The sequence below is a fragment of the Cyrtonyx montezumae genome, unplaced genomic scaffold (assembly GCF_038088225.1).
Source record: "Cyrtonyx montezumae isolate F1298 unplaced genomic scaffold, pur_monq_1.0 scaffold_3, whole genome shotgun sequence".
NCBI classification, from domain to species: Eukaryota; Metazoa; Chordata; class Aves; order Galliformes; family Odontophoridae; genus Cyrtonyx; species Cyrtonyx montezumae.
Window position 1 is genome coordinate 134,436,946 of NW_027072034.1, and position 19,748 is coordinate 134,456,693.

At 37.1% G+C, this 19,748-nt stretch overlaps 1 protein-coding gene across 2 annotated transcripts in view; it reads right to left on the reverse strand.

Annotated features, from left to right (window-relative positions):
* IMMP2L (inner mitochondrial membrane peptidase subunit 2) overlaps positions 1–19,748 on the reverse strand; it is a 434,158-nt gene that overhangs the window by 413,928 nt on the left and 482 nt on the right. For both annotated transcript variants that reach the window (XM_065743460.1, XM_065743462.1), the window contains exons 2-3: positions 8,231–8,368; positions 2,601–2,704 (exon numbers count right to left, since the gene is read on the reverse strand). In XM_065743460.1, coding sequence (XP_065599532.1) covers positions 2,601–2,704; positions 8,231–8,365 — 239 coding nt within the window. In that variant the 5' untranslated portion in view covers positions 8,366–8,368. The remainder of the gene's footprint in view (positions 1–2,600; positions 2,705–8,230; positions 8,369–19,748) is intronic.

The window sequence follows — 19,748 nt, forward strand, 5'->3', positions numbered from 1 at the left end:
GGAACCTGCTTAAGCAACCCACGCTGTGATGCAGACTGATGCAACTACAGCGCAGTTGGCACTCAAATTTTCTGGAGTAAAACCATCTGAATAGTCCATTTTAAAAGCTGTGATAAAAACAGTACCCACTCAAAGTGACACATTATTTCTGACAGTATGAAGAGCTTAGACAGACCTGGTCAAGCAGCCAGCAAGGAATATTCAATGTCAGCTCTTAACCTGTAAAAGACCATCCTACCACAACACCTTTCAAAGAAAAGACATGATAAATTATAAGCAGTCAAGTAGGTTTACATAACTATCTGCCTATTTCCATCACACCATCAGCTTCTCATCCAAATTTCTGACATGACCAAAAGAGCAGTACCTGATCACTGTGAAACTGGACTTCCCTCTTCCTGTCTCGACAAAAATTGCCAAATTTACTAACGAGGATCACTAAGAAAAACTCTCAAGTATTCAGAGTATCTATTCAGCACAGTGTCACAGAAATCATAAGCAAACAATCAAAATGAAAAGGGTAAAACTTCTAACATGTTTAATATTTTAGCTTAGTATACTTAAAACTTGTTAATAAAAGCCTCATGTAATTCAAATAACTCATGTGGGTAAACAACCACATGCAGATACTTCATCCTCCAAAGTCACAGAATCGCATAATGGTTTGGCTTGAAAGAGACATTAAGGATCTAGTTCCAACCCCCTGCCATGGGCAGGGCAGCCACCCAACATATCAGACTGCCCACATGGCCTTGGACACCTCCAGGCACACAGCATCCACAGCTTCTCTGGGGAACCTGTGCCAGCGCCTCACCACTCTTTGAGGAAATAATTCCTTCCTTATAAGTAATCCAAATTTTTCCTCTTTGAATTTAAAGCTGTTACCCCTTGTCCTGGCATTACAATGACTGATAAGAGTCCTTCTCCAGCTTCACTATAGGCACCTTTTTATGTACTGGAAGAAGTCTTCACAACACAGTAAAAACCTTTAAATTACAAGAAGTTTTAAAATCAACTAGCAGACCAAAGTTGTGTCTAACAAACCTACATTAAGTATCCTTCAGTTGATAGGAAAAAATATTCAATATATTATTTTTTGCATTGCTTAACTTCCTTTGTATTTCAGTTATTCAGGATGCTTCACAAATTACTAAGGAAAACTTTAGTAGAACACACAAATACAATGCAACTTCTGTGTGGATGTACACGAGCTCCACAAACAGTAGCTGAGCCTTTCAGAACAGTGAAAAAGGAGAAAAGATAAAACAACCTGGTAACTAAAATAATGGTCATCATGTCTGAACAGAGCAAAATAAAAGCAACCGGTACAGCTGGTTCAGATGGTACCACAAACCTTCAAGAAGCACTCCTCATTCTGTTTTCTGATCAAACAACAAGGTGATCTTCTGTTCAGTCAATTAGTTATTATCCAGGTATATCCACTGTATTAAAAAGTTACTGGGGCGTGATTTGAGCAGTGGAGCACACAAACAGACAAAATCAAACTTTACAAGCAGTCACTAAGTGACTTCACACTGGAGTTCCTTTGCAATAGGCACTGAAAATATGTTTTTTCTTTTTAATTTGTAATTAGATTATTTCAGATAATCTTACAAGAAAAAATATAAAATTAAGTTTCCCAAAAAAAAAAAAAAAAAAAAAACCCACCAGTACATGAGTTCTTGTTTTAAGAGCTGATAGTAAGAACTGCTATATGGACTACCAGTACAGTGAAGAGGCAGAAAAAAAATTAGACCATTAGAATAGATATGTGACAAAAAGGAAGCCAGATAATGTAGCTTTCAAAGACAATCATTACACCAAATACAGTGCATGTACACTATATACAGTGCATTACAAAACTCAAAACTAAGCTTAAATGATCTAAGTATGCACTACAAGTATTATATCATTGTGTTAGTAATTCACATTTTGACACTCCATTTCTATGTCACATTAAGGCTGAAATGTTGGCCTTGCATATTTTCAACAGTGAAACACTGCCACCTTTTGGCTTCACACGCAGGCCTCCCCATTACAATTTTGGTTTTGGTGTGTTGTTTTTTTTTTTTGCTACATTTGTGCTTTATGAAGAAGTGGAATTACCATGATCATTTTTCAAATGTGATTCAGTAGCAAGACTTTTCCAGGAAAAAAAGAAAAAAGAAAAAAAAGATACTTAGTGTTTTCTTATTAGTTAACCTATTTTTATCACAAGTATGAACACACAGCCAAACCACTAAAACATATATTCTATTTTGCCATGTTTTCTTTTTTTCCTTTAGCATGTCAGTTCTTTTTCCTTATCAGTTTCTGTATACAAATCTACTGTATCACACAGTGTTTTAGACTATGCTGCTTTTGAGTAAAAAATTATTTTAAGTAATGCATCCTTTGACCATCTCCTGACTTTTGCTAAATCATTATAGGAATAACAATGTTATTAAAAAATGATGTTCCTTGCTCATACATATACCTACAGTATGTCAGAGATAAACTATTAAACACAGATCAATATTCAATTATTCTGATCATTATAATACCAATCACTGTTCAATGTTTCTATGAAAATGTACTGAAATGCAAGCAAGATTACTTACACCAACGACACAATGTCCCCACGTTGCACATCATAATTTCGAATGCTCCAGTGGTTTAACAGGACTACATCAGATGCTTGTCTTCCTCCAGGATTCAAGGAAGGCTTAGAGGGAGGAAAAGAACAGCTTTAAGTTTACATTGCCTGTATGAAATCTCCATCTAATTCACATTCTATCAGTGAGTCAAATCCTGAAGCTATAAAAAAAAAATCAGTAGAAATATGCCTAATCACTTTAAAAGGGTCAAGAATATGTTTTATTATAGTAAGTACATTTCCTTACTAAATGTTATATTAAATGTCATAAATTTACTGCAAATGGCAGACCACACCTTTCAATGAAACGCTGCATGCAAATTAAACAACACGGGACACGATTATCACATGGTTCACAAAAAGTAGTGTTTGCCTTAACTATCTATGATTTAAAAGATTGCAGACAAAGGAAAACCAAGACGACAAACTCCCAAAAAAATACAAACTTTCAGCAGATATATTAATGCTTATCCAAGCAAAACACAACAAAAATGAAATATGTACTTGTAACAATATTAATCTCAATGCTCTTTGCAAAGGAAACAAAAAAACACCTACAGCATATAGTGACAGTGCCAGTAAACGTGGGCCTTCCATAACAGAATCCAGAGAAGCATTAACTTCCACAGAAACACGTAGTAAAGTGCACCTATTGCCTAACCTCATGAACCAAAACTAATTAAGTGGTTAGCACAGAGCATTAGAAGGTATTCAGAACCACACAAAATTTTGCACAATGCAGCATAAAACCATCGTATTGGCTTAGCTCTGGTTCTGAGTTAATTCATCAAAAACTGTAGAGAAAGGATAAAGTCATACTGTCTTCACTGATTTGGTATGAATTATTTGAATACAAGTGTTCCTGTTAGTAGACAGAAAGTATATGAGTGATCCAGACTAGTTTGCTGGCAGCATATATCTCAATCAGATTTTTCAGCCTTTTCAAAGAAAATGGTACATCCACACTGGCCAGCTGATGATTTCTAATTTAGACTCTAGAATTAGATGAAATATTTAATAAAGTTGATTACAATCCCATGCAACACCAAATTTGATAAGTATACTGTAACTACACAGCCCCCGATTTACTGACATGAAAATGACAATATTTGCTAAAACTGGATTTTCTGTAAATGAGGTTTTCAGTGTTCACCTTATAGCATAACGTGTTCCTCTACCCGTGCCACCATGCACTGACTTCTGAGATTCCCCTCCCAGATAGACTATACTTTCAACAAGCAAACCAACCAGGGTACAGAACTGAAATTAACTGATGTCAACATATTTAATTATACAGTGTTGAATAAAACTATGCTTCCAAACCAAGATGGATACTTAGCAGTTATTTTTAACTTTAAGTTATTTAAAAGTGCAGATTTCTCTTTCTACCAACAGTTTCAGTTTCAGTAACGTGCCCAGATCTGAAGTTGGTATAATACATACAAACACTACATATCATGCAGATCAAAAGCATAAATGTGCCAGGAGTGGGGAAGGGAAATGACACAGTACTTTCAGTTAAGCCTTCAAGACTAGTTACATCTTCACCTGTGCACTGTAGGACAAGTTTCTAGCCAAGTTAAGTCTGTGGATCAGAGCAGCTCATATCCACATAAATACACTACAAAACTAAGCTGTAAGGACATTAATATTCATCATTATTACATTTAGTTGAGCCTATCCAAGAGACAGACAAATTGAAACCAGTAACAATACCAGGTTATTATTACTTTAATCATGACTGTCCAAAATTATTTTCCACTTTTGTATGGCATCTTTCATTAAGTAATGGTACCTTTGTATACAAACTCATAAACAATTCACAATCATATTTTACCAAAGGAAGGTACACGTGGTTACTAATGGTATCAAAACTTAGGCAAAGAGGCTAATCTAACAAAGTGGGTATTATACGTATGGTATATTCCCACAAAATAAACTCCTTGGTACTCACAGTTTTTAACTTAAAGGGCAGAGAAATAAAGTCAAAGCAAATGGAAATTTTAAACAACTTGCTCCAAAAGTTGATGTTTTTTACAGTTGATACATAGCAAAGATTCGTGTGAGGGTTTATAAACTTCTCCTTTCAAGTAGTTGTATCAACTTTATCTTATGGAGAAAAACACCATCTAGTTACAGTATTGCCCTAGCTATGGTATGCCAATTGACTTCTAGTGTTCTCTGTATTTAAACAAAGGAAATGTTTCACAGTTCAAATATGAATTGCATAATCTTTTTAACTGAAGGCACTCTAAATATAATGACATGTTGCTTTCTATTTTTAGCAATATATTGCTCATGGTCTTGACTTACAGAGAGGATATCCCATCCCTTACTTCTTAGAACTATGTTTGAGAGAAATATAACAACGCACAGTAATTTGTTTCACTTTTTATCTATGCCTACTGTCTTACTGCCTTCTGTAAAATATCATTTACACTCTTCATCGCTCTAATGCAATGTGGGAGATAACATTTTCCACTGCTTTTTTTACTCAGGTCTAGCAAAACAAAAATACAACTTCTGAAAAAGTAGTCAACGAATAGGCTCAGGTGGGCTCTTTAAAGATACAAAATAACACAGGGTCTTCTCCTTTTCTGTAGCTCAAAGCATTATAACCTGTTTACTCCAGCTCTTGGCATAAGAGAATGCTACAAATGAAACACAGAAGTGTTAATTTAGAACTACTGTGCTGAAGTCACAAAACATTCCCTCTTTTCAATTATCAGCTAATCTAATGCTAAAAGCATGCAAATCAAGATCCCCAGCCATACAACGAAGCCCCACAGGACATGAGGTTCTGTAAGTAACAGGGTAACAGTATGCCCTTTTACAATAAATAATGATTAACTTGATGGTTGTTTAGCTACTAGTGAGTACAAGGTCACAGCTTCCTTGCTTTTAGCCTCAGGAACAGAAAGAATATTCACATAAGCTCTCAAAGCTTAGGTACAGCAATCCTAATAATAAAGTTAGGAGAAACTGCAACAGAATAATTACAGCTGCTCTTATGCATAATGGAAAAATATTCAATAATATTTGCTGCTGAAACAAGTGTGCTTTGTCAGAGATCAGTGGTCAGGCTACTTGCTATAACTCTTGGTATTGAACTTTTTGTGACAGAACATGTATACGTACAACGCTGCACATACACCACTCCACTTGAAAACAGCCCATTTCATTTAATAAATGTAGGAATTCGTATATGCACAAGGGTTTCCTCTTTTTTTTATGTTTATATATAAAAGGTTTCTATTATCAGAGAAGCAATGCAACTAAGGACAAAAATGCATAAATGGATATCAAGGCAGGATGTTCATATAATGACAAATATGTTGAAGTTATTTGTGTCACTTATATTTAGTGCTATAATTCACTCAAATTCACTTGAAACCAACTATTAAAAAAGAGCTAGATGAGCACATCAATCTGCAAAATTCTAAGCAACCAAAAATATCTCAAGCAAGAATTAAAAGAAAACCAGCATTTTTGTAAAGAAAATAGAAGGCAATAAAGCAATTAAAAAAAGTTGCAATTACAAACTTCAACAGTTCACTGCTTTTCTCTATACATTAGAATTAATACTCATATACAGTTAAGTCCACTCAAGTGATAGAATTGCAGGTGGCTATAAAGCACTGCAGAGGCACAGAATCAGCTTGAGATAATGAAATTCATGGTCCATCTTAAATGACTGGGAATAAATCATAAAATATGTACTTCCATTAGAACCTTCATGCAGCATGCATGCCATGGTGTCAGAAAGTACCACCACCATCAGTAGCTATGAAGCAGCAACATGGCTGCTTCAGAAAGAGGACAGGGTGAGAGAAAGGAAAAAGAGAGATTTACTCCTTGCTTCTTATCACAGCTTTTAATTTCAGACTCAGCAGGAGCCACAATGACAAGGGTACAAAGCCCGATAGACAATTTAGAGGACTATTACAAATCAAATTATTGGAAATCATACCACAATATCTTCACATTGAGACAATACAATATCATTAGAAGTGTGTGTCTGATGGATATATGACTACATGCTGACTGGCCTTCACTCTCCCTCACACTCATAGCTTTCAGACACATTCAATATAGATCACTCTTCAGGGAACACGGTAAATAGAATTCCAAAGTGATGACGTACTCCTTCAAGCAATTCTGCAAAAGAGGGTTATGTTCCCTATAATTATATCCCTGCCAGACTTACTTACGTGTCTAATAAATCTTGGCAAGGAAATTAGCATTTTATTAAAAGCACCGAGATTGGTGCTTTTTTTTTTGTCTGGAAAACATCCATACACAAAAAAGCATGTTAGTTTAAAATAAACTGCTTCAGTGCTACAGTCTGAATAAAATGAGAGGGTACTCTTCAGACACTGAAAATTCATGAAATTTGTAATATCCCATAATTAACCATACTTCAAGCAACAGAGGAAACATTTAGTCAAGACATATCAAAGGAAGAGCTTAGATTTTAATAACCCACTGAGTACACATCACTTCCCTTAGCCATCAGGAAGAGCGTCATCAAGGATTAACAGGTAACTATTCTGAAAAGGGAAAACATGATGTATACTACACCTTATTTCTGTTCATAGACTGTAGAAATACTGGACTATTCTGATTTTACTTTGGTCTTGAGATGTCAGTTGCCTTCTAGACTACCTGAAGTTTCTTGACAGAAGCTGAATACCAGACTACGGACCACCACAAAAGGTACTATGCCCACTCCATGCTTTTCTATGCCATTAAACACATGTGAACCAATCCCAAGTCCTAGACCAAGTTTTCTCTGAGGGAATGCTACGCATTTCAAACTTTAGCAACTGTTTTGAATGGTTGTGAAACCTGTCTTGAAGCTTTGAACTTACCAAGAAAATCAGGAAAAAAAAAAAAAAGGCTCAGCATCTGCTAAAGAAATCCTTAGTTTCTACTAATTGTAATGTTGCAATAATGGAACAAAATAAATTACAGTACCAGTAGTGATGCAAAGCAATATGTTTTGCATATAACTTAAAAAACAAGGTAACAGTACAAAGACAAGCTAACTACATTACAACATATATATTTCAAGTTCTATTAACAGAAGAAATAAACTGTGGCTATCTCCCCACAAAAGAGTGTTAAGAGGCCACTGACCTGCAGCTTACCTCTCTTTCCATTGAGCTGCAGCTTACCTCTCTTTCGTTGCCCCAGGACATGCCCATCTGCTTGTCCCTTAGACAAAGGATTTCACAACCCTTGCCCAGGACTAGCTGGGACAGTTCGGACATGTTCATCAGCAAACTTTGAGACAATGGTATAAAATATTAGTCTCTTACACTGAGACAAAAGCTAATGCTCAAAAAAAGGAATCTTGATTTCTGTATGACCAGGAAGCTATCAAAATTTTTTTCTTACCTATCTGGCAAATTTTGTCCTCAAAATCTTTCCACATTAGGAAAGTATCTGTGTAAAAAAGTAGAAACTAAGAAAATCACTACTGTAATTAAGGTTGTTTGGCACCAATTGAGAAAGCAAGGTGCAAAGAAATCTACTGTCAGTGAACAGTCAGTTTACAATTTCCGGGCAGACAGGAGACATTTCCAACAATACCTGCATTGATGCTCCTTCCACTCTTGCTACACAGGCAACTCTATCTAGGAAAGTCACGGTTACAGGAACAGCAACAAAGAAACCTTTAAAGAAGGCTTTAAGGTATTTTCTCCCAGCACCTTGAGCCTGTGTCATGATCTGAAAAACATTCAGAGGGGAAAACAGTTACTATAAAACAATTTTAAAGTAACATCTTGTCTGTATGCATGGATGAAGTTACTAACTCTTAAGGTCTCCCAGTATCCACGCAGAGAAAACAAACATGCACATGAGAACGAAAAAGAACAGCAATCTACATAAAAAATTAAACTGTTCAGGTGAGAATTTGATACTTAACATTTTCTCTTTATATAATTTGACCATTTCTTGTGATCCTGCTAGCAGAAGTACTCAATAAAAATGACTCAATGATAGCAGTTCAGCTAAACAAGAAGCAAGTTGATAGAACCACCAAAAATGTAACTATGTATTTCTGAAGAAAAATGTATCAGCTATATGGAAACAAACAGTCACAAAACATTCAATCAAAGTTCAAAATCCTGTAAATTTCCTCCCCATACACTGGAAATTACACATTCATGAACCACAAAGATTGACTGCGTTATGTAAAGGAAAAGCTGACAGCTTCCAAGGGCATTTCTTAAATAAAAAGTTCCACACGCACAAGTCACGCATCATCCATACACTGTAACTGCAAACATTTAATATCCATTCAAATTGTCACACATACCACAGGGATACACAGTAACATAATGACATCTCATTTTCTACTACATAAGAAAGTTAAAAGCATAGTGGCAGACTACATAGCTATGACATAGTGACACCTTACTATTCCACTCTGTGTCACAGTTTATATGCTATTGGTTTTATTTAGCCCTGAACCAAAGAACATTCTTGAAAAAAACAGCTCTAAGTACTCTGAAATATAAAAGTCGTTTGATCAGCCAAACTGAGTACTCAGGTCATGCTGCAAGAGTACAAGTCTACTTTACTTAACTGCAACTGCACTCATCCCCTGCCAGTGACCAAGCATTTTGGGCTCAGTCTGCAGCAGGCCCTCCAAGATACCCTTCATGTGGGTTGGCTATGACCTGGGAGGATTTAAAGGAAATGATCAGTACAAAGGTGAACTCCTACAGTGCAATTTACAATTATGGTATTGTGGTACAGCTAAGATTTTAATATTTGATGTGGTGTTTTAATTAGTTAATTAACCTCTCCATTCAAAATGAGGGTGGGACAGTGTTACAGTATGAAAGCCACATGGTAGGTACATGAACAATACGGCATGGAGACGTGCTCCAGCAGCTCTGAAAGTTCAATTTATTTTATCAGAAAGACAAGATTCCTCACTGCTGAGGAGAAGAAATATCATAAGAAATACAGTTCTTCACCTATTGGCAAATCCAATTTAAACCTTTGTTTCTGTCTAATGAATACCTGGTGGAGACTGTAAAAGATCAGTTTGCAAAGTCCCTGTTCCTTCTATAACATCATAAATCTGACAGACAGTAACGGAAGAAGAAAACAGACTGTGCCCTGAGTCCTTTGACTGTGCTTCTGAGTCCTTTGCTATGTTTATATTCAAGGACAACAAAAAAACAGAAATACACATTGATTGGTTCAACCATCTTAACAGAGCATTTAGGATTTCACAATACAGTCATTCTTTCTCTGTTGCATTTCCAGAAGTACGGAAGTGATTCATTATTTGTATGCAAGGTACAAACTCAAATCATTCTTCTGAAATAGAACTGAAAGCAGTATTTCTGCCACAGATACGGCTACTTAACTCTAGAAGGAGTTACACTTAGGAAAGCCAGTTCTACAAAATAACACATCAGCATATTCTTCCCTTGAACTGTTCATAGATACTAATAGCTTTGCAATGACAAGATCTGTCTTCTAAAAGACTGGAACAGCCTTAACATTACTACTGACATTCACCTTCACAACGTTTGAAGTTCTTTTTACTGTCTTTTAATTTTTTTTTTTTAGCTGGAAGTATTTCACTATCACCTTCAATTTATGCTAACAGAAGCTTAACTAGAAAAAGTAAATATAAAGTTAAAATGTTTTGTTTCCATCTTACTGTGTAAGAACTCAATATTGGAACCAATTCATTAAAATATAATACTGCCTCAATCAGTGCATATTTACTTCTATGTAAAAAATAGAATCTCTAGAACATTGCTTTTTGTCTACTGTTTGACAAATGGTAGCATCTCACACACCTCAACACCCTTCTCTCAACCCACTGATTCCGAACTTCGCACTGCCAGGTCACAGCCTGAACCAACAGCTGAGCAGCAGGTGAGAAGGCGTGGCTAACCCAGGGAGCTCAGCTGCAAGCAATGCACCTGAGTGACCGGAAGGGGTGGAGCCTGGATCCAGCCCTCCTCACCCTCATTTAAGAGATGCTGTTGAAGGAGCACCATCTCTTTAGACAGGAATAGTACTTCTCTTGAGATATCTCTGCTTGTTGGAAGGTGTGAGCCAACTCTTTATTTACAAAGTGCCTCCCATCTAAAGGCACTGTCATCATCGGCATCACACACCAGTTTTCTGGATGGAATTTACTCCTGGAGTGTGAGATCTGTCTGGCCTCACACTATTTAGACCATCCCCACAAGCATCTCCATCAATTTCTATGTATGCTTCCTCCTTGAGGTGAAAGGCATAGTATGACAGATCCAACAGATGCAACCGACTTGAGAACTATTTTTTGAGAACTTTAGATAACTTTGCTTACTTGTTAAATTCCTCACAATCTAGCCTATTTTTCATTGAAATATGAATGCTGACCCCATCCCTTCTGCTGAATCCATTCACAGATCTTGTTAGAAACTTCTGACAAAAGACCCATGCTGGCATTTATAGGAAAATCTAGCATCTGAAGAAAAACAATTGGGCAGACAATCCACAGGAAACCAAACATGTTCTTGGAACGACAGATTAATTAACAGTGACAAAGAATCCAGCAGCCAGATTTAAAGTAGCAAGATAAAACGTTGCATTCCCACTACATCACTTGGAAATGAGAGCAGTATTAAGCAGCTGTGGGGAATGCTGGGAGCTCAGGACCTACTTGTGGTTCTGGGCGTACACAGTACTTAAAAGGTGCAGCAAAACACCAACAGCAGCCCTACAAGCAATTGATTTTCAAAGCCAAGAAGAGCTATTATAGGGAAGGGCTTCTTTACTTGCGCAGTATTTTCCTTCCTCTCTACTACACATTTAATCAAACCACTGATTTTATCTTCTGAGCACATATAGATAAACCCTTCATTTCCACTCATGCACAACGTTCTAGAAGTCTCCTGGCTTCCCATAGGAGAGCACAGATCTTCCCCTGACACGAATGGAGCAGTCCTGTAAATCACTATACTACTCCAAAAGCCCTTCTTGCCAAAAGATCATAAACATACATGAGCACATTTTAACAGCTTGAGAACTACTTAAAAAGAAATAAGCCTTTCCATATAATAAAAAGTTCTTATCACAAGGGTAAGAAATATGTCTGTGAAATACTGATGTCTAACATTACTGAAAGAACTCTCCAGTGTGGAAAACTTGAAATTTCGATTTAAATGCATGCCAATGGAGAAAGCAAAGGATTCTTTGCTAAGGAAATTACTGAAGGACTCTAAATAAGTTCATCAACACATATTTCAGTATCTCTGCCAAGTCAGCGATACCTTGAATAAAACAAACAAATCCTAACACAAAAACATCATGTGAAACAGAAAAAAACAATTTAGAGACAAATACACTTGACTCCATTTATAAATTAGTTATTTTAGGGATTAAAAACAACAAAGTGTTATTCAGTAGAACTGACAAAGTCCATAGCAGCAACCTTGAAAACTTATTTGAAACTGCAACATGGACAAAAAAAAAAAAAAATCCAAGATCAAAAATGCCAGCATATAGCAGGTCAAAGCATTAAGAATTTCATATTGTGAAGCCCAGAGACTAAGGCAGATGGAGCACAGCATTATCTATACTGAAGTATTTGCTGCACAAAAGGTCCAGGGATTATAATGAGCCTCCAGTGAGTACTACAACATATGGAGCAGAGATGCTATTTAGATAGCTCTCTATGTATAAAATATTTATTTTTCTTACACTTGCCTGCACATTAGAATACAATGTTTATCAAACAGCCTGCAGAAACTCATCAAGCAATATTCAGAAAGCCCCAGGTTACAATATATTTGCAAATCTAAGTACTTAAAAATTACCCATGGAAGTATGATAGGAAAAATAGCTGTAAAAACAAGGCATAAGCAGTCACCCACAAAGGAAAGAAATTGGCCCCTGACGTTTTTCTACAAGAAGGCATGTAAGGAACAGGAAGGAAGGCATTACAGCCAATATGTAAAACTACCCAGCCAAGACCATTTGCTTGAAATGACCTATTTAATCTAGATAAGAAACTAGTAACTATACTACACATAGTAACTTAATTTCTATTGAAATAACTAACTCTCCTGTCAGTCTTGCTATGTATTTTTCTATAATCCAATGGCATCCATATATCCAGGCACAAAAATGGCTTGAAAACAAAGCAATCTTCATTTACAAAGTACCAAGATGTGAGCCCATTTCTGGTCTATCCTAAGAAACACAAGGAGAGCAAGAAACATGAGCTTTTGTTTTAAGCAAGACTGCTACAACTCGATAACAAGGCTGTATCTAGTCCAACCACTGTAATGAATGCTGCTTAGTATCAGAGTTTGCATGACCTTTTTCACACATGCCTTTTCTGCAGTCTTTCATGAAACAAGGCCAGAGCGACAGTGCTAACAGCCTGACCCTCATTTCCCACCCGTCACACATTTCACTAACTTTTACATTACAATTATTTTTTAAGGGAGCAAGTATGCATACCTTATAGTAGACTAATTTAATTTATATATGTTTATTCAAGTACAGGCTGATGCACACAGACAAAATGCTGAAGACTGTTAGAGAAAATTACAAAATACATTAGTCCATGCAAAGTTTTCATTTAAAAATATTGTCCAGTTCCAGAAGAAGTTTTCATTTATCATTTATAAAAAGGCAACTCATCCTGGTATTATTCCACCACAATAACGACATTTCTATTCTATTGATATATTTATATTTCACATGCAGGTTTCTATCAAAGTGTTTCTCCACTATTTAAATTATCACCCTTTGTTCCCTTGGCACAGACATGACAGTCATTAAAGAATACTGCTCTATTACAAGGTGGGAAATGCAACAGCTCAGGGAAGATATTACTATTTGGTCATTTAGAATTCCTATTAGGTACAGTTCTAGTCACAGAAAAAATGCGATAAGCCTACCAACCAGGTATGATCAGGTGATTAAAGGCATCAGATGCAGATGATAATTGTAGTTCAGTATCCAAAACAGAACTGGTACAATAGCCAAATCTACACAGCCGGAAGATGTTTAGAATAGTTCAATTCCAGTTCCCTTTCTGCCTAGCAGAAACCTGGCACCTAAAAGGTTCTTCCCCAGAGGCTATAAAGGAAACTAAACTCAAATATCTACTGAACTGAGGAGGTGAGCTCCTAACTGCAGTCTGACACCAAACACAATGCAGAGATAAGACAGAAAAGCACTTAAATCATTGTTTAAGGCCTTTAAGCAGCATGAAGTACTGACAGAGGATCTGAAGACTTGTATCATACTGACATTATTCAACTGAACTTGCCAGCCAACTCTGAGCTTCCAAGAACATGCCTGGAAGAGATTGTGACGTTCAACATTTCACACAGGCATTTAAGACCCAGGGAAAGCTGACATTAAAATCCATCTGGAGCCAAAAAAGGTTTGAGCTGGTTTATTTCAACTGAAAAGAAAGTTCCCTTTATCTTCAGGTTACATGCCTAGAGATTAACAGCCCCAGCATGCTCAAGTCAAGGTGGGACTGGAAATAAGAGCATAGGCTCAGTTAAGCAGCCTGACAAACACACAGCTTGCAGCATGTCAGAAGAAGGATCCCAAAATGTGTCTTCAGGCAGCACTACTGCTCTGCTTTATTTACCACTCTGTTTAGATTCTGAAGTAGCAAATTCTACCCTAATCAGCATCTTCAATAGCTATACATGTATGTTCTAAAATGCATTGCTGTTCTGTTTTTCCCAGCTCGGCTGCTTTGTCCCAGTCTAGATGTTTCACCTGTTCCAAACACAAAACAACGGATTTTGTTAGCCTCAAATCCACTACAATCCCTTTGCTTACACCCTAGTTTCAATTAAAGCAACAAAGTTTTTTCACATAACAGTTCCCATTGCTATGAAATATGAAAAATATATGTTACAACACTAAAAAACTACAAAATCTTACTTTTACTATTATGTTGGAGATAACAATACAAAAGTTTCAGAATCAGACAAAGCCAGATCAACCAAAGGACCTCTGCTTACAGGCCACATTAAAACAAAAAAGCTTATAACTCAACAGTCAGTAACACAGCCTGACACAGCATTGTTAATGGAGAAAAAATATCAATTTAAGGTAAAACTGATTCATCTTCAAAGCTCATTTTACAGGGACTGTTCTGAAAGTTATACCTCCTCTTTTATGATGTTGGCCCATGGCATCAGAGGCAAACGACTGTGGCACAGCAGTAGTCTTCCCACCTATATGTCGTTACATGTTGTTGCCACGTGACAGATGGCAGTAGAGGGGCAGTCTGACCAAACAGTGTCTGACATGGAAGTGTAGGTGAAGCAAAGGTACATCAGTGAATTTCTCCACATGAAAAATATTGCATCCGGTAACATTCATGCTTGCTGAATAGCAGATGTGAGCACAGTGAGGCAATGGTTGGTGTGTTTCAGCAGTAGAGACAACTCCTCCACTAGTAAAGATTTTTAGGGGCACAGCATCCAGGCTCTTGGTCATTGCTAGTGAAAATGCACAGCTAATGGAGGGGACTGCTGAAGAAGAGCATTTTGTAGCTGAGAACTTGCTCTGCATCAAATAGCGCTCTTGTGCTCTTTATATTCGTTATATTCGAATAACCGTACAGGTTAGCAGCTGACCTGATGGAGAGGAGCCCTGCAGAGAAGGAGCTGGGGGACTTGGTGGCCAACAGGTTGGCCACAAGCCAGCACCACATCCTTGTGGCCAAGAAAGCCAATGGTATCCTGGGGCAAATTACAAAGAGTGAAGCGAACAGATCAAGGAAGGTGATCTTCCTGCTCTACTCCGCCGTGGTGCAGTCACATTCTGGAGCACTGTCTCCAGAACTGGGCTCCCCAGTTCAAGAGATGGAGATCATCTGGAGAGAGTCCAGCAGAGGACCACAAAGATGATCACGGGGCTGAAGCACCTCCCGTATAAGAAAAGGCTTACAGAGCTGTTACTCTTCATCCTGAAGAAGACTGAGAGATGATCTCATTACTGTTTATAAATATCTAAAGAGGGAGTAAAATGGATGGGATCAGGCTCTTCTCAGTGGCATGCAGCAACGAGGCAAAGAGAAACAGGCATAAACTGGAACACAGGAAGTTCCATCTGAACATGAGGAAGAACTTCTTTACCATGTGGGTGACAGAGCACTGGCACAGGCTGCCCAGGGGAATTGCAGAGTCTCCTTCTCTGGAGGTGTACAAGACCCATCAGAGTGCTTCCCTGTGCAACGCACCATAAGGAACCTGCTTTAGCAGGGGGTTGGACTTCATGATCCCTAGAGGTCCTTTCCAACACCTACAGTTCTGTGATTCTATGAAATAGAAAGCATTACTTTCAGAGCAACCTACATACTACATTCCAGCACAGGGATCGACACCACGTACAAAAAGACTCAAACCACAGCTCATAAATATGGAAGTAAATAGCTTATTTTTACAAAGTAATTTCAAATGTCAAGGACAGGAATTTTACCTTCATAAGTAATTGCGTATTTCTATGAAAACATTTTACTCCTGAAATACAAGGCAAAAGTGGAAGAAAATATAACTGCAGCTAAAAATTCCCTCGGCAATTTAAGTAACAAACAGTTCAGAATGGGAAGTAATCAGTCATCTCTCAGCTGAATATCTGACAAGATATTCAGGATTTTGTTCTGTGCACCCAAGAAAAACAACAGCAATTTCATCACTTTTCTATTGATATTGCAATAGAAAGACAAATAAGTAATTCCTATAAATGAGATCTTTTCAGACAATTTGAACTTCAGATGTAATGCAAAATCTTTAAGTGCTATCTTACAGGTGACTGGCAGAGTACCAGTCGCTCTAATGTGGAAAATAATTGCTTTTATTCATGTTTCAGTCTCTTTAAACTACAGATCATCCACATTTAACACACACAAAGGAAAGTACTGAAATACTTCAATTCTGAAACACGTTTAAGTGAACAACATAACACGTATTTATCTTTACACACCTGAATGTTCTGTGTTGCTTTCTGATGTAAAGATTCAATGCATGCAAAATGAGTTAATTTTATAAATTGATCTGAAGAGCCCTTTGCAACCAGCTGCTGTGTGTTTTGGTCTCAGGCAGACTACATGAATGGTGTTGCTGTTTAGAGACAATATTTAGGAATCATATTTATAGCAAATCATAGTACAACCTTTGATTTTAAATTCATTAGCATGTTTATCTAGTCAAATCTCCGTTTTCTTTCAAGTACCACAGAAGTGTTACTCCAGTTAATTGTTATTTTCCTGGCCCAAACTCTAGGCACAAAAAAAAAATAAAAGAAAAAAAGCAGCTGATATATAGTTTTAACCAAAATGTATGAAATATTCTTACAATATCAAATAAGCAGTCCAAGGAGAATAAGGGCATTCAACACAAAACATTATTATCTTGAAAAGAAACTCTTCTGCACATTTTTCCATCTGAATTAAGAACAGATGAAGTTAGTACATGATGGGGAAGCATATTCTAGATAAATGCAAAATCAAATGAGTAGATGTATGACACAAACTTCTAAGCAACTACTCTTTAAACCACTCAAGTATGTACTGGCTACATAAGGACAAAATAATAAATGACAATAATACTTAATATGGTATGAATAAATACGTCCAAAAGAAAGGAGAACTATCTTAGGATTTAAGAGGGATTTTCCATTCTCAGTGTACTCTACAAAAATTAACAGTTCTCCCATGACTACAAAAAGGTGGCTTTGTGCCTCCTTGTTCAAAACAAAGGAGACTCAGAACTGACTCCGAAGTACAGTATTTTCATAAGCACTAATGTCTGATGGACCAAATACCTAGTCTGTCTGTGGGATATTAATAAACTAAATGAACAGGCTAATAAGCAGAACTGTGCCTTTGAAAAATAACTTCCTTTATTTTATCAACTCAGGTTTTATCCTTCGACATTAGAGGTCACTGTGGGACTTTCTACAAGGGTACCCAGTGTACTCCATAACAGCCATTCCCCACCATATTGACTCTGAGTCCGGGATTTGCGGTAAGTTCAACTGCCACATCAATTTCTCAGCTCTAAGAAACAAACAGCTCAACTAAAACCAATTATTTTGAGGAATACAAGATTATTCATTTTACTAAAAAATGAACAGAAAAAAGTCTTGTAGAACCTAGGTATGTGAGAAAAGTAAACATGTTCTTGGGATGTTCATTTATTAAGACTACAAACTTTCACAAAGCCAGAGAAAGGTTATCCACTGGGTCATTTCCCCTTGAAGCTAGGACTCTAAATAACTGTTGAAGAAAACACTAGTTTAAAAGAGTACTAAATCCCTTTGATAGTAGGTTTTATGAACATATACGCTGCTCTATCTGGTTTCTCCAGCACTTCAAGACTTCATAGAACCACGGAATCATAGAATCCTTAAGAGTTGGAAGGGACCTTTAAAAGTCATCTAGTCCAACTCCCCTGCAATGAACAGGGACACCACAATTAGGTCAGGTTGCCCAGGGCCTGATCCAGCCTCACCTTTGAAGTCTCCAGGCACGGGGCATCAACCACAACACTGGGCAACCTGCTCCAGTGCCTCACCCCTCTCACTGAAAAAGACCTTTTCCTTATATCCAATCTATAACCACTCTCTGTAAGCTTGAAGCCATTTTTCCTTGCTCTATCACCACAGTCCCTGCTAAAGAGTCTGTCCCCTTCTTTCCTGCAGCTCCCCTTCAGATACTGAAAGGCCCCTATCAGGTCTCCTCACAGCCTTCTCTTCTCCAGGCTCTTCTCCAAAAGGACCAAAAAAACTCTGAAAATGTTCAAGTATTGATTAACTGAAAAATACAGTTTGGGGCCACTAAATAGAAGCACAGTAAATTTAACTGGTCCAAAAAGACCATAAAATCACTGCAGATCATGTGAAATATAGACTTGTTATTTAACAATGACAATATATTGCTGAACTAAAACCATAGCATAAGATCTAGATATTCCAGAGAGAGTCAGGATCTACAGCACAGAAATCAACTTATCTGAACATTAAATTTCAGCTGCATCTGTGGAACCTGTCTGAATCTTAAAACTATTCTCCACCACAACACTGCTCTCAAGGAGCGCATTACTACCCACTGTTACACAATGTGCATCGTTCTTTCCCTCATTTCGGAGGGGAATTTTCTTTTGCTAACCAAACAAAAGTTATACAGAAGAATCTGTAATTTCGAAAGTAAAAGAAATGAATAACTCAAAGGAACCTCCTAGTCACAGTTATTAAAACATGTCACATTTTTACAAACCGCATGTGGATTCAGTTACAAAAGTGCATATTGGAATTAGATTTGTTATATTTTTCTAAGAGACTTTGGAAGAATTTTATTTATATATATAACAATTAATATATATTTATTATATATAGAATTATATTTAACACTGTATATGTGTATATACATGTGCGTATATATACATATATATATGTGTGTGTGTGTGTGTACACATATAAATTCCTAAGATGTATTTTCTTCCACACGTCTTCTGTTGGCAAGTCATTGCTATTTCTTCCCCTCACTGAACAAGGAAAAACAAACAAACAAACAAACAAAAAAAAAAAAAAAACCCTGATGGTGTAAGTTATCTGGACACAGGCGAAGCAGCTTTCCTAGATAACCAGGTTCACCTTCCCAGTACCTCAATGTACAGAATTAATATCAGATCAGTGGAAGAGTAAGGTAAGAAAAAATATCACACTGAAATATTGGCTAATTAGAAAATATGATGAGGTTAGAGTGTACTTGGTGTTCTGCTCCACTTTTTCTGTCTGAGCTTCTCACTATATTCCAAACTACCTTCTTAAAAAAAGATAAAAACACCATGGAGAGGTACCTCTCTGTGAACTCACTCGGTTCTCAGATACAGGAAGCACAGCAGAACTGACTGAAGGACAGCATGGAAAAGCCGACACTTTTAACTGGTGCTGCAGTAGAGGGTAAAATCCAAGATAGTAATCACCCTCAGAACGTTCAGGAGATATGGTAACACAGAAGTCGCTCAATTAAGTGCAGTCAGCCCAGCACCATAGAGCACAAATGCCTGGTGCACGGTGGCCTGAGGAGCGTCAGCAGCAGGTC